Consider the following 16,402-nt stretch of genomic DNA (forward strand, 5'->3'; position numbering starts at 1 on the left):
AAAAGATGACTAGGTATAAAATAAAATGTGGTCACAGTCAACCTTTGTCTACTGTATTTTTTTTTTTTTAAATAATCCTCTTTTTAGGTGTAAATTTTAGGTGTAGTTTTTTTTTTTTTTTTAAGTTTTAATTAGATTTAGATTTCTTATACAAACTGTACATGGCAACATGGAAAATAGTTATAATCTTTCATTATAGCTCTTCTACCTTGTGATATTATAAACCTGGTATAAAAGACCCATTGGTAAATGGTAAAAATATACTTTGTAGTAAAATCCTCCTCACTGATGATATACTGTGGAGTATTTTTAGGTCTATGAGAAAGCCTTACTTTGGATCAGAAGCCGAGGCCGAAAGGTTTGAGAAAAGGCCTTTTGCTATGTAGTATGTATGGAATGAACTTTGAAGGGATAACACCTCTGTATGAAGACTTAATAATAAAAAAAAATCTTTCTCAAGTTTATGTCTGCTTGTATCTTTATTAGGAAGAAAAATAAAAAAAAATACTTTTCAATCTAACATGGCGATCATTACTGGCTGACTGAAGAAATCACTTACTTCCTTGTAAAAACTGACAAAACTGTGGAAAATAGTGTGGATCAAACTCATTATTTAGCTGAGACTGAAGCTGGTGTTTGTAAAAAAAAAAAAAGCATGCGACAAAAGAGAGAAAAGAAAATGTCCAGATGCTAAATTCAAAAGAAAAAAGCATTGAGTTTTAAAAGCGCACAATTTGCTAATGGAAGTTGAAGAAACCAATAAGGTAGCTGAGAACAGCACTAAAGTGTAATATCGCCCCCTGGTGATCGAGGTAAATCTGGTGTGCAGCTGAAATTCCGATTATGATTCTTAAATAATAAACGGAAAAGCTATATAATTTAGACGCTGATACAAACGCGGCAAAGATACGAAACTTTCGCGGCAACGATATGAAAAGGCCATAATACAGTAGGCATACCTCAGTAACACCGGTAATCATATCACTTTATTTACTGTTATTTTTGCTTTATTTATTAATATTACCTATGCTATGGCCACTCTAGTGTAGGGGAGAAAAATGCCTTCACTCATTTTCGTCGCAAGGGTTTAGCTCAATCAGAGCATCATTAGCAATATTCACAATCTGGTCAAGTGCTTTGAGAATCAGAACATCCATGTTAACATCTGTGTCCGACTCCTCATGGTAGTTCTTTACTGGAAAAATGTTGTTCATTGGAACACCCAGCAGATTGCTACACTGTTGCATCTAAAAAAAAGAAGTAATAATAACAATAATAATCATAATTTAAAATTAATATATTTACAACTAGGCCCTTAAATCAGTGGAAAAAGCTACTTGCAAAACAAAACTGTTTTTAACTCTTTAGTCCCTGTGAAACCTTCAGAACTTTTGCTTGTTATACTTGATAGTAGTCTCCCAATAAGCGGTCAATTGAGAATTAGACACTTTTATAATTTACAGGAATTTTCATGAAAAGAAAAAAAAATCTTGTTGATTGTAAAAGTCTTTTTTTCTTTGGAGACCAAAATGTGGGAACATTATACATGTGTGTGTGTGTATGTGTGTATATATATATATATATATATATATATATATATATATATATATAGTGGTGTGAAAAACTATTTGCCCCCTTCCTGATTTCTTATTCTTTTGCATGTTTGTCACACAAAATGTTTCTGATCATCAAACACATTTAACTATTAGTCAAAGATAACATAATTAAACACAAAATGCAGTTTTTAAATGAAGGTCTACGTTATTAAGGGAGAAAAAAAACTCCAAATCTACATGGCCCTGTGTGAAAAAGTGATTGCCCCCCTTGTTAAAAAATAACGTAACTGTGGTTTATCACACCTGAGTTCAATTTCTGTAGTCACCCCCAGGCCTGATTACTGCCACACCTGTTTCAATCAAGAAATCACTTAAATAGAAGCTACCTGACACAGAGAAGTAGACCAAAAGCACCTCAAAAGCTAGACATCATGCCAAGATCCAAAGGAATTCAGGAACAAATGAGAACAAAAGTAATTGAGATCTATTAGTCTGATAAAGGTTATAAAGCCATTTCTAAAGTTTTGGGACTCCAGCGAACCACAGTGAGAGCCATTATCCACAAATGGCAAAAACATGGAACAGTGGTGAACCTTCCCAGGAGTGGCCGGCCGACCAAAATTACCTCAAGAGCGCAGAGATAACTCATCCGAGAGGCCACAAAAGACCCCAGGACAACATCTAAAGAACTGCAGGCCTCACTTGCCTCAATTAAGGTCAGTGTTCACGACTCCACCATAAGAAAGAGACTGGGCAAAAACGGCCTGCATGGCAGATTTCCAGTGCGCAAACCACTTTTAAGCAAAAAGAACATTAAGGCTCGTCTCAATTTTGCTAAAAAAACATCTCAATGATTGCCAAGACTTTTGGGAAAATACCTTGTGGACCGACGAGACAAAAGTTAAACTTTTTGGAAGGTGCGTGTCCCGTTACATCTGGCGTAAAAGTAACACAGCATTTCAGAAAAAGAACATCATACCAACAGTAAAATATGGTGGTGGTAGTGTGATGGTCTGGGGTTGTTTTGCTGCTTCAGGACCTGAAAGGCTTGCTGTGATAGATGGAACCATGAATTCTACTGTCTACCAAAAAATCCTGAAGGAGAATGTCCGGCCATCTGTTCGTCAACTCAAGCTGAAGCGATCTTGGGTGCTGCAGCAGGACAATGACCCAAAACACACCAGCAAATCCACCTCTGAATGGCTGAAGAAAAACAAAATGAAGACTTTGGAGTGGCCTAGTCAAAGTCCTGACCTGAATCCTATTGAGATGTTGTGGCATGACCTTAAAAAGGTGGTTCAGCTCAAATAAAGCTGAATTACAACAATTCTGCAAAGATGAGTGGGCCAAAATTCCTCCAGAGCGCTGTAAAAGACTCGTTGCAAGTTATCGCAAACGCTTGATTGCAGTTATTGCTGCTAAGGGTGGCCCAACCAGTTATTAGGTTCAGGGGGCAATTACTTTTTCACACAGGGCCATGTAGGGTTGGATTTTTTTTCTCCCTAAATAATAAAAACCATAATCTAAAAACTGCATTTTGTGTTTACTTGAGTTATCTTTGACTAATAGTTAAATGTGTTTGATGATCAGAAACATTTTGTGTGACAAACATGCAAAAGAATGTGAAATCAGGAAGGGGGCAAATAGTTTTTCACACCACTGTGTGTATGTATATATATATATATATATATATATATATATATATTATAAGTTACATTCAAATTATACACCATTAATTAAATAATTACCTTTTCTTTGACCTTCTTACTGGTGTAGACTTTAGTCAGGTCCTTTTCAACCAGTGGGCAGACTTTATCCACTTTTGTCATGACGATTACTTGAGGCATATCTGTACAATAAAAAACTTATCAATGACAATATTTTCTTATTACTTAAAGTTAAAGTTAATGTTAATGTTGTGGACAATCCACGAAGTTACTTTGTGTCATATTTTATGCCATAGCAGCTATATACAGTTATTTTTTATGACTATCTCTTTTTACTCCCCTGAAGTTAATAAAACAAAAATTGCGGGTTGTCATGTTACAGAGAAAACCTACATTTCTCCTTCCTTAGAAAATGTTTGTAAACTCTATGAAGTCTGTTTGACCTCCAGCTATTACAAAGTGCTCTCAGCAAATACTCCTTCCATTAATGTTAAATAAATAAATGTACTTTTATAAGATGTTTTAAGGGTATTATAACAGGACTTACTATGTTTTGAAGCCTCCTCACGGATCTTTTTCATCTTCTGAAAAACCTTATCATCCATGAATGACACTTTGTCACCTGATATAATGTTGACCAGGCAGAAGATTTGATCAGAAACACTGGGATTGTTTTTGTAGTCGCTGTCATCCTTGGAAATGGGGTTAGCAGGGTTAAACTGAAAGACATTAAAGGGATAAATATTACTCCCATTTTACTGTGTAAAAATCTGTTACTGCTGAACTACTCTTGTACTGTCATGTTAACTATTCAGAAATATCCTAACACATGATACAATATCTAATATCAACATATCTAAAAATGTTATAAAGTATAACAAATGATAAATGTAGGAGGGTCTCACTTTGTATCCTTCCTTCAGAAACCCCCTTAAAGCTGAAATAATGTCCTGTACATGTGCACCTTTATCATCTGCAGGTTCAAGTCCCATGATATCATTGAAGACAAAAGGCAGAATGGAGCCGTCCTTTCCTCTGACCTTATGAGTTTTGTACTAAAAAGCAAAGACACACATTGTTAACGATGGAATAAATGTTTAAAATTCTAGTTCAGGTTTACAATCATAATGTTGAACTGTGTAGTGCTGTGCCTCTACAGGAGTGAAAGTCCAGTTTAATAACATTTTGATATTGAAACATAAATGAATGGCAACTTGATGAAAGCCTTGCCTACAGAACTACACTGTGATGATGAAAACTTAAAGGAGGATTCAACTTAAGTAGAAAGAAATTCATATAAATGCCACTTGTGTGACTCCGGATAACATGTGACAAGTACTGAAGTACTTACAACTTTTGTGAAACTGGTTCCAGATGTTGCATCAACAAGAGCCCCAGAGGTGATTCGTCCTTGGAAAGTATTATTGATGGAATTTATAAAGCTGGACTTTCCTGCTCCGACTTCACCAACAATCAGAATTCTGACCATATTAACATCAGGATTGCTAAGCGTAAAGTTCCTTAGTGTCTCTTCTAAATCATGTTTATTCCTATCACATACAAAAAGTCAGAGAATGATTAATAAAATATTAACTCCAAAGATTTATTTATTAAATGTCAATATTTTTGGAAAATGTTAACACAACTTACCCCCAAGGCATTTTCCTCCATGGTTCATCAAATACTTTAAAAATATATAATACAATAAATAAAAAATATACTAGTTACAGTTTGCATTTCTTTATTTACAACACACAAGTTTATGACATAGCAAGTTGTCTATATGTTTGCCAGATGCACGCACAGTGTGATCTGTATTTCTCACACATTCTTAAATAATAAATCTTACAGCACAAACATTATTCATTTAATCCTAAATTTTGCATTATTACTCATACGTAGATTCTTTCTTAATAATAAAAAATATATAATTAGAAACTTGTAGTAATTGTAACTACATAAGAAATTATTTATGTATGTAATAATGAGATTAGTATAATAAACATCAACTAAAATAAAGAAAAGGACTGAGAAGTGTTTGTCCTACTGATCACTAAACTCACCTGGAGGTGGTGGATGGGAATTAGACTTTCCCATTTTATTGAATTCGAATTATCCAGATGAATCGTCTTGATAAGAGAAGTATTTAAAATAAAAACAAATGTTTAATGTTGGTATATTAATAATAAAAAAATAAAATTATATATATGTATACAGTATATATATAGATAGATAGATAAAAGTTTGCAAAGTCATACTCACAGTTACAGTCTTAGTCGACTGTTCTAGAGTCATAATTCGAACTTTTATACCCTGAGTTGTTGAGGCCCAACCCACTTTCAGTTTTACACACGCGCACACACACACACACACACACACACACACACACACACACACTCACCTTTACAGCCTCCCTCCTCTCAGGTTCCCAAACAAACACACACACTCTCTGCCTTACACACACACACACACACACACACACACACGCACGTACACTTAAAAACTCTGCTGGCATTAAGACCCAGCAGGGGAGACGATAGGTCTTAGCTTTACAGCCCCCCTCCTCTCAGGCTATGAATTAAATGTAGACCGGTGGTACGTGGTCTGTTCACACCTTACACCCTCTATCATCTCAAATTTATTTCCATAAATTTCATGATGTTAAGCTAACCTTCACCAATGTTAATACAACCAAACATGATGTTAATACAACCTCCACATCATTGTTGTCTACTGCTCCCCTGGTCCCCTAGGAGACTATCCTGATGAATGGTGCTTCTTAGTCTTTTCCTTTTTAAAAACCACTTCTCTCAATGTTCTTCAAGCCCTTCCCCTCCCAACACACACACACACACACAAACACTCACAAACACATGCACTTCCCTACTCCCTCCACTGGCTTCTTGTAGCTGCTCACATCACGTTTAAAACAATGATGCCTACAAAGTTAAACATGGCTCAGCACCCACTTACCTCGGTAAGTTATTAACCTGTGGTTCTAGCACAGTTTCTGATGTATTTATGCTAATACCCTCACCCTCTCACCAAAATAAACAAAGAAACAAAAAGGTCCTTCCTAACACAGTTTGACTAATTTCTATATGTGATTTTCCTTAACGGAGCAAGAATAAACAAAACTATTTGGTGACATTATTTATGTTATGTCTACCAAACCTATCCATATGAATCCTACTTCTCAAATATTAATTTCTTCTTTAAAAGAACTAATAATTACACAATAGAATATATCTGCAAGACATATAAGTAAATAAAGAAATTTGGTGTTGTAGATGTCAGATGTTTATGGCTATGATCAGATAAATTACCCTTTTTTGACCATTTAAGTCAGAAGTCCTAAATATGTAAATAATACTAGATTTAAAAAAAAATATATAAATTGGATATACTTACAGTTTTTGGTTGTTCAGCTCCAATAACAGAACATCTTTCAGTTTTTCAGTTTTATACCATTGTCTCTTGGAGTCTCCTCCTCCTGCAGCACTCTCCTATCCACTCTTAATAAAACAAACAACTGCAGCCACACCTAAGGAGAATTTGCTATGGATGATGTTATATTTTCTGAAAATGAAAAGTGAAAGTATCTTCATTATTTTAAAAGCTCACACACAAGGGATGGGATCAAGATCCAGAGTAGGGCATATTAATTTCCAGTAAAAATGTCAAAATCAGATCACACAAAATTAAAACTAATATTTTACATTACTGAACAATGTGAACTTGGATAATCTTTATTAGGCTAAATGCCTCAAAGCCATGACAAACTAATGCATATTTTCATCCTAAACCAAGTGTCAAGTGCATAAATTAATTACAATTTTCAGATTTATTTGGTTGGTTGGTTGTTTAACTTATTGATCTTGGGAAACATCTTGGAGTTTCGAGGCCCCTCCCGTCCTCCTCTTGCCGGAGCGCTGGCCATGGTCCTGAATGCGCTCATTAGTTTCACTTTCTCCTGTGAGCGAGGAGCGGAAAATTGTCTGCGCACGCTGTCTGTAAGCTTCAAGTATGTTCCCGGAAACTCCCCATGTTTCTTCTGTAGTGAGCAAACCATGACTTCACCAATTACCAAACGCAGTGAGCGTGAACAAGGACGATTTCTCTATCATTTAAAATTTATTATTTAATGTATGTATGTAAAATTATTAAAGTAAATAGTTTATGTCTGTTTGCTATTTTGTTTAGGATAATTGAGACAGACATATCCGCTTATAATGGATACTTGTAATGGATATCTCGATGTGTAACCTATATTATTTTTGTGAGAATATACTGTATGTGATATTGTTTTATTCTAATTATATTTTAAATCTATTTTATAAGGCATAACATGTAACTCAACTATCGATTATCTTTTCCAACATTCTAACATACAAAGACAATCAATTTCTATAAAAAAACAAAGATTCTCTGTTTCAAACAAATGTTATAGTATAGTACTGTTGTAAAACAAATCTGTTTACATGAAGTTATGTAGCTAAATAATGTTTACAGCCATAAAACAAATGTTGGCGTATAGATATTAGAGGAAACATTATTTTACCACTAGTATGTGTGTTTTCCCCCTATCTTGAATACAGCAACCCTAGAGCTCAGTGCATTATGTATTTAAATAATTATCTTTGATCAGACTTCTGTGGGCAGGAAGAATGGGGAATAATAACATGAATTTACAGGATGTTTGGTTCCTTCTGATAACATAATCATTCTGTAACTCTAGGCTTTGATGATCATTTAAATTAATCATTATTCACGTGTAATAATGTTTCTGAAAGAGTTTAAACCATCTCACATGCCAGGCCGAAGGCATACAATCCATAATCAAGATGCAGGCAAGGCAAGAGTCTTGGCTCAGTCAATGTCTCCATGCTGTGAAATCCCTAAATGTACACAATTATTACGCTGCTATAATTCCAATGAAATACAGGGTGGTGTCAACAGTTCAAGACTAGTTTCGTAACATGCCAACAGATGGCATCACACACAATGACAAGGAGCTATTTTGAACACACGCATTACCCCGTCTGCTATTGCCTCATGGACAGTGAGTTATAACAAAGACTGAATGTAAAATTCTGCATGAAACTGGACAAATCTGCCACAGGGGCATTTAACATGATTCGACAAGTTTACAGCAATGCTGTTGTAAACTTTGCAGAGATTTGAAAAAAATTAGTGGCGTAGCAGCTAATATCTGCAAAGGAATAGCTTACTATCAGTCAGGATTCAGGCCTCATTACAGCATAGAGACAGTGGTGTTAAAGTAGGGAATGACCTCTTGTAAAAGACCTGAACTTCAGTATGCACAACAACCTGTAATCAGATACAGATGCATCCTGTAATCACATCATCCCATAATCAGAAACAGATACAGTACAAATGGCCTCACTACAATATTAAGAAAACATGTGAGCTTGTTGTGCTAGGAGAATGTACATTATATTATGTGTAAGCTAGTTTACTATTGCTTAGTTCTAGCGTCTCTGCTTTTTTAGTTTTTTTTATTACTAGATGTGTTTATCTATAGTATCCGTCAATCAGATCAGTTGTCGCATCAACAGGCTTGTTTGTTATATTTTCAAATCAACATTTGGTGTTTCTAATATTCTACGGTCTAACACTACAGCTGCACATTACAAAATTAGTATATCATATTCTTTATACACTTAATGTTACATTTACAACTGTGGTATTGTGTGTGTGTGTGTGTGTGTGTATGTGTGTGCAAATTATGTCATACTCTTCAAGTTAATTGATGGCCTTTAGTTTAATTATGCACAGTTTGGTGGTGAATTCATTTGTAAAAATGATTATTCATGCTCCCAGAACCATACTTTAACACTTTAAATTCCATAATTTGTCTTTTCAATGAAAGGGAAAAAACCTCCATATGTGATAGCCCAGTAATTATGTACAACCCCAGATTATAACATTGCCTCCAGAGACTTGTACAATCGCCTCAATCTGAACTCAAGAGACCACTTGACCTATTTCTATTGCTCCAAAGTCCAATCTTTATGATACTTTGTCTTTGCAACCTGGCAAATTCGTGTTTGTGTTTTCTCCTGAGTTTCACTAACAAGTGGTTTGCTTATGGCCACACAGCTGTTTAGTCCCAATCCAGTTCTCATCATATTTGTGTATGTGGAAATGCTTTTACTTTCAGTTCATTTTAAGGTTCAGCACAATCCTTATAGGTTTTAATAGTGTATTTGTAACACCTGTTCCGCCACGGTCCCGGGGAATTCGATCAGGTTCCCCGGATTACTGAGCCGTCGCTTTGTCTCCCCCTAGTGTGTCTGTATTGTTATATGTTTCACTTAATCAATGAATCAAGGTCACCTGTGTCGTTCCCCTGTGTGTCTATTTAAACCAGCCGAACCCGTAGCCACCTGTCCGTGCACTGTTGTTTCTGTTAGTGTTTTTGGGTGTTCTAATCTCTCTTTGTTTGTCTGGCATAGGATTGAAAGGTGTCTGCAGGGGTAAAGGTCGGCATCCACTCCAACCATTAAAAGAGGTTGGAGGATCATTGCCGGGGAATCCTCAGCTCGCCGGTTACGCGGTGCTGTTTGCATGTTGTTCTTTAAGTTCGCCTCGTGTTTGTTTTCGCCGACTACCTGCAGACCCTGTCTGGACACCCTGTCTTTTCCCCTTTTTTTGTGTTATTGGGGCTGTTTAATAAACATCGATTCAAAGTTCTTCCTGCATCTGCGTCTGTCCCCTCGCCTCGGAAAACATGACAGTATTAGACAGTTCCCAACCCAATTTCAGTCATTTCAAATCCCCTTACCTGTTTTCTACTGTGGCCCAGAAGGGCAAATCATCTTTACCATATATGTGCATGTTTTTTTCCCCTGTAAATGTGTTTTTCTCTTACAAATGCGTGCTTTTTCCCCCTTGTACGTATATTGTTTTTCCCTTGTAAATATATTATTTTTCCCTTGTAAGTATATATTTTTTTCTTGTGCTCTATGATTATTTTCTTTCTATGTGTATGACGTTTCTTTTGTGAATGTGTTTTTTTCCCCCCACAATTTTAAAACTTAAACACTTTTTCCGCCGTTAAACTCCAAAGAAGAAGAAGAACAGTTTGGAGGGCGTGTGGAAAAGGTAAGCAGGAATTAATTCCCATATTTCTAAATAGAAACGAAATACTGAACATAAATGTCACCTGCTGTTTAGCGATGTTTAGTCACGTTATTTTGGTTTAAGTTATTTCTTGTATTTTTAATCACACTTAAAATACTGATGGTTATATGAGCGTGCTTAATCTGCGGTTCAGTTCTGGTTTCGGTCTGTTCGGCTTCGGTCTCATGAGTTGTGAAGCGAGAGGAAGAAAGTATAAATATTGTTCATTTGCTAAATTAAGTGTCATGAATTTTAATTCAATTTATCTCTATATTTTTTCACAGCAGTTTGTGACTGAAAAGTGTCCTGTCTGCATCTGACTTCAAGAGTTTCCTGACCAGCCGTATCTAACGGTCATATTTAAAAGTCATAACGTACAGTTAAAAAACAGATGTGGCTGTTTAATTTAAGATTAAGACTACGTGTGTTTTCCCGCCAGATGCCGCAATTTAGCGCGCGGCATGCCACGACTTGCCTTAATCAACATTCGGGAATTTAAATAAATGTGTTGTGCTTCACTGAATATCCGCCAGATGGCGCATGGAAGGACTTTATCTAAAAGCCGGACCAAGTAGTGTACAACAAAGAATTGTGTATAATCACTTAGCCTAAAACAATATTGTTTCCAATGCTGAAGCAAACATGAATTTTATTTGGTTTTACAACAGATCTTTCAGGATGATTGTGTGTATATGTGCTTTACAGTGGGAGCCACGTCAAACAGCCGCTTGGAGCATGATAGGTCCATGACAGGACCGTGACAGGACCATGATCGATCCGTGCACGGAATGTGATCCCCCGCGATGACGTAGTTAACGATGCCCCTCCCCATAAACGCCCCCATGCGCTTTCTAAAAAGATGGTTGCAATGCTGTATAATTCCGCCAGATGGAGCATTGACTGCTTCAGTTAACTGCAGTGTCCAAGCAGCCGGTTACTATATTTAATATATAACATAACTTACATCAACATAGTTTCATAAAAAGATGATGTGGTAAAAAAGAGGGATAAAAAACGATTCATAAAACAGATTTAAATCACTCAATACACAACCCATGATGCTTATGCTATTTTTAATTAATGATTAATTTAATTAATTAATAAAACTACTTATTGCAATATTTTTCACGACATCATTAATAATCCTTAAAGACACGGTAACATCCGTAAGTTATCTATACCGGTCGTTGTAGGTACGGAATACAAGTGCGGTATGTACAGTATTTTACATTACGGTGTATTTTATCTATTTCCGTTTAATAGAAAACGGTAGATAATATTTTGCTGCAAAGTAAAGCTTAAATTTTAACTTCTGCTTGAGTTTGTTTTCGTTATATTTTTGATGTTTTCGCTGATAGTCAAAAATTGGCATAACAAATCGATTAATAACGCATAATATCTGGAACAAATATCTGTCCATACGGATCAGTATGTCTTTAGTCATTTAACCAGCATAACGTCCCCCATCAAAGATCTGATGGGACATTAATCACTTATCACTACGGTGAATAGATGCGGCAGCAGAGACAGATTAAATCCCCATAAACATTCACACTTAAAAACAATACTAACAGAACTAAACAGTTCCAGTGGGTTAGCACCTGTTATTGCAGGACAGGAATAACCTACAGGATAGTACTGTATTTTTACTGCTTATATATTTTTGCCATAGTTTCATTTGGTTTTACGCGATTTCATGTTTTATTTGTTTGTGTGTGTACGTGTGTCTGTGTGTGTACGTGTGTGTGTGTGTGTGTGTGTGTGTGTGTGTGAGAGAGAGAGAGAGCGAGAGAGAGAGAGAGAGAGCTTATATTGTGATTTATCCAGGGTTACTAAAGCCTGGCTTACTACTACTAATAAAAATATTTCAATGTAACCCATGGGTCTCAATCACAAAATCAGCCAACGCTGTAAACAGATGACAAGACAAATTATATAGGCTACTCTGAAACGTTAATTTGAACATTTAAAAAATATATAGGCTATATTAAAAAAAACATAAATATAAAAACAATCGACTATTATTGTCAGGGTCAAGTTTACGGGGCTTCTTAGTCTTTCGTTAATTTTACTTCTAACTCGAAACCATATGCGGCTTATTAAAGATGCACTGTTTTATTGGACATGGCTGTTTTGTAATGTTCTGCAAAATAAACACTGTCTACGGTTCGAATATACTGTGAACGTCTCAAAGTCACGTCTCTAGATCCTTCTGCAGTAATGTTATCGTGGTGTAAATTATTAACGTATCGATGTATTTCACTTGCAGACAAAATAGACCATGTCTAGTAACGAAAGTAATGAATTTGTCACTACTCTTCTCTTACGCAGCACGGCTAAAAAGATAATACAAATTACATCAATCCTGCCATGATGATACCCATACACAACACTGGCTGGGGAGATGAACTCAGACTTTACAAAACTTACTATTATTTCATGAGATAAAATTAAACTAGGATGAAGAGAACAAAAATGAACTCCCCTCTGTGTAATATCTAAGTAGAGGGGGAGGGGGAACGTTTTAGGGCATTACACACCTCTGAACGTCTTTTGTCTTATAAATGATTATCTTCGTTCACCTTCCAATCTCCCACAGCGCACACACTCTGTATACTGTTGCTATGTCTGTAGGGGCACTTGGTTATACACAGCACTTTAATGTATGAAACACTTACTTCCTGGTTTATTTTATTTTAAATATTGCTTATTACCTTTTCCCGCAAAATAAACATTAAATATAAAAATGTTATCATTGGGTAAAGTATTAACATATTGGTGTATTTTAATTAAGGACAAAGACCCTGCGCTTGTGTTTAGGACTGATGCTGAACAGCTGTGTTCATAGGTTTAATCAACGATTTACAAGACAACAGTTAAAGCGTTTGTGGATGAGAGGTGTGTGTGTGTGTGTGCGCACGCTCCTGTATTTCTCCGTTGCTTTAACACAAACATTTGGGCACAGACAAGTAAGTCTGAAGTACCCCTCCCCCCGCCAAAAACACACACACAGAGCAATTAGCACCATGTCATAGTCAGTATTCTCCACTAAGGTTTCTTACCTTCCACTCCTTTTAAGTTTGTCTTTGCTCTTTTGATGGAGTTCTTAAACCCACCCCAAAAAAATTATATACTGAGAAAAAAATGATTATAATGGTTATAATCACAAACACAAACTAGCACAGATACATATGATCAAGTGTTATATAATAATAATAATAATAATTATTATTATTATTATTATCATTATTATTATTATCATTATTATTATTAGCCCAACTCTTTGACTATTTAAAACAACGTCGGGTCCCATTTTTTGCACATTGAAGTTGTTGGTTTAAGTAAATGTATTTTTAAATACACAAACAATCCCCCAACAATTAAAACACGCACACATGACTTTAAAAATAAAATTTATTCTTCCAAAACTAGTAAAAGGTAAAACAATAATTTGTATTAAACAGGTGAAAACATGTTTAATTTTTGCTTAAAGGTCATTAAAATACCCGGATAACACCAGCTGCTTATCAGTCTCTATCTGGTTCTTTTATATTAAAATATCATTTTTTAAAAATATTAAAGATGGAACTGTTTAATTCTTTGTTTTCCCCCCTAAAGTATCAGACGTTTTGCAATTCTATGTTCAGAATATACAGTAGACCTGACCAAACATCATTCTAAAGCTGTTGCACTGTGACGTTATCCCTGCTACAGCTCCCTCAACAGCTTGTTCAGGCTCCTCCAGTAGCTCCAAAAGGCCAACCGTCATCCGTCTGACCCCCCAATCCTCCACAGCGGAGCTCTGATTAAAGACAACAGGAGAATTTAGTGAAGACAAAGTTAAATAAACTTTACAAAATATCTAGTTGTAATAAATATAAAAGATATTAGTAAATTACACCACAGAGTATGTAAAATACTGTTTTGGGGAATTCTGGAATGTAAATAAACTGGGCTAACTTTAACCATTGAACTTTGTTAGTGTTAACCCCGGTCTGTCTGTATTACCGTCTGCATTAAATTAACCGATAATTTACTTAATGCTCTTTTTATACAAATAAGTTAGGCGATATAACACTCGTATATATTAGTTCATATCTGAAGCCAAACTATAACTTCCCGAGTACTGAAGCCCCCCTCACCTCCCCACACACGCACACCTCCCCATGCACCTCCCCCCCCACTCCTTAACTGATAAACACTTCAGAGTTTTTATCCAGCTCGGTAACTAAGCGCTCGTGCTACCGCGCAAAGTCACAGCCAAATTGAGAAAAATATAAACCTGGTTATAAGCGTTTAGTTCGCGAGCTCCTGTACATCTATCCTCAGCTTGTGTCCTTCATGAACTGCATCACATTATATTCACAGATATAACCTGCAGATTAACTCTTACCTAAAGAATAAATAAATGCTGAATTTATCCAGACAACACGCGGTCAGACTCTAAAGGCATTTTTATAAAGCACAAACACTCTTCATCCGGTAGTGCAGCTTTTGTAATAGGGACATTAATAGTATTTTCGAAGCTTTAGTGTCTTTTTTAGTTAAAGAGGAGTGACATTGTGAGGTTGTGACACTGACAGTAAGCTGTAATGTTAACTCCAGACTTGGTAAACAGATCATTAAGTTATCTAAAGTTATATCTGACCGCTGCTGGTGCTGCCAGTGATTTTCAAAACGGCCAATAAAAAACTAAACTGGGAAATAAACTGTAAACTAATCCCAAACAAATTTTATAAATTAAAACACCACTTACCGCGAATAGTCCATTAAGCCGCCATCTTCATCTCTAGTGCAGTTTGGCAGCGTCCGTTCGGCGGGGGTGGGTTGTTAAAATCACGTGATTGCAACTCAGCGCAGCTAAATTGCTGGCTTGTGTTAACGTGTCCTTGAGAACGAAGCGCCATCTAGTGGTGGAACCAGGTAAATGCATAAATAGGGCTTGAATGGGCGTGTTTACTGTGAAATCTTGACACGCCTTTCTCGAAGAAAAAGGAGGGGGGATTACGGCGTGCATAGGGCAGCCGTACGCCATTCGTACGCAATTCACACGGCCGCGGCTATTTGGCGTGGCTCCATCTGTATGTTATTTTCACAATGATAATTTCCCAAATTCGTGCTTTAAAATTCCTAATACGTTTCTTATATAGTTTTTGTACAGTTTTAACAGCGACAAAACAATGAAAGACATGGCAATGTCTCGGTTTGAATGGCCTTGAAATTAATCTAATTTCCTGATAGTAGGCTATCTCATAGTGTTAACTATGCGAATGTCCTGATTCGTAAATATGCCAACATATCTTATTTAAAACGTAAAAATGTGTCGACATCATCAGAAGACATGAATTAACTAATATATATATATATATATATATATATCATATTAAGTTAATATTATTTTATGAACACAAAGTTCTTCTGGCTTTTTATATTAATTATCATATTTGCTGTTTGTGTCCAGCATTGAATAATTATTTTATCCATTATTTAACCACGGCTGGAAAAAATAGTTGGATTGTGAATTTATGACTGAAATAACGCTGTTCGTCTTTTGTAAAGCACTTTCACTTTACAAAAGGCAGCGTTTTTTTAAAAAAGGTTGATAAACGTGTGTTGTACAGTATATACAACGCGACAGCGTGCTCAGTTACTCACTTCTCACCTTTCATGTAGGTCTGCTCGGACTTATTAATTCGTTTTAAACCCCTCAAAACTGCGTGTATATACAGCTCAAAACCTCCATCAGTTATTAAAGATAGCATCTATTTAGAAAAAATGCCCCAGTGATTTCGAAGCTTCAGGAAATCTCCCGGCGCTCTGCGCATAACACCGGGCCAACTCATGTCGGAAAAGGATTTATAAACGGTTTATAAACGTGGGCCTTTTTTTTTTTTTTTTTACTTGAGGTTTGGGCTCAGGACTTCGATTCAGCATCGTGATTCTCCTCTTTAATTTACTCCATAGTTTTAATCAGCGCTCAGCCGCATGCATAAAGTTTTCCACAGCACACCGGCAGAAGTAGACTAATGATTA

At 36.0% G+C, this 16,402-nt stretch overlaps 1 protein-coding gene across 1 annotated transcript; it reads right to left on the minus strand.

The window, feature by feature from the left end:
* Positions 1 to 474: 474 nt before the first annotated feature.
* On the minus strand, positions 475 to 5,348 carry LOC128506279 (interferon-induced protein 44-like). The gene is made up of 7 exons (XM_053476650.1): positions 5,287 to 5,348; positions 4,874 to 4,907; positions 4,575 to 4,773; positions 4,129 to 4,278; positions 3,771 to 3,942; positions 3,305 to 3,405; positions 475 to 1,247 (listed from the first exon to the last, which is right to left on the minus strand). The coding sequence occupies exons 1-7, from the start codon at positions 5,318 to 5,320 to the stop codon at positions 1,065 to 1,067; spliced, it is 873 nt and encodes a 290-aa protein (XP_053332625.1). The 5' UTR covers positions 5,321 to 5,348; the 3' UTR covers positions 475 to 1,064.
* Between the last annotated feature and the right edge of the window lie 11,054 nt (positions 5,349 to 16,402).

The sequence above is a fragment of the Clarias gariepinus genome, chromosome 18, assembly GCF_024256425.1.
Source record: "Clarias gariepinus isolate MV-2021 ecotype Netherlands chromosome 18, CGAR_prim_01v2, whole genome shotgun sequence".
NCBI classification, from domain to species: domain Eukaryota; kingdom Metazoa; phylum Chordata; class Actinopteri; order Siluriformes; family Clariidae; genus Clarias; species Clarias gariepinus.

Coding starts and splice junctions, on each gene's coding strand:
- LOC128506279 (XM_053476650.1), bottom strand. CDS start 5,320: ATGGGAAAGTCTAATTCCCATCCACCACCTCCAG. Junction 4,774..4,873: donor TGGAGGAAAATGCCTTGGGG/GTAAGTTGTGTT, acceptor TGTATGTGATAG/GAATAAACATGATTTAGAAG. Junction 1,248..3,304: donor GTAAGAAGGTCAAAGAAAAG/GTAATTATTTAA, acceptor TCTTTTTTTTAG/ATGCAACAGTGTAGCAATCT.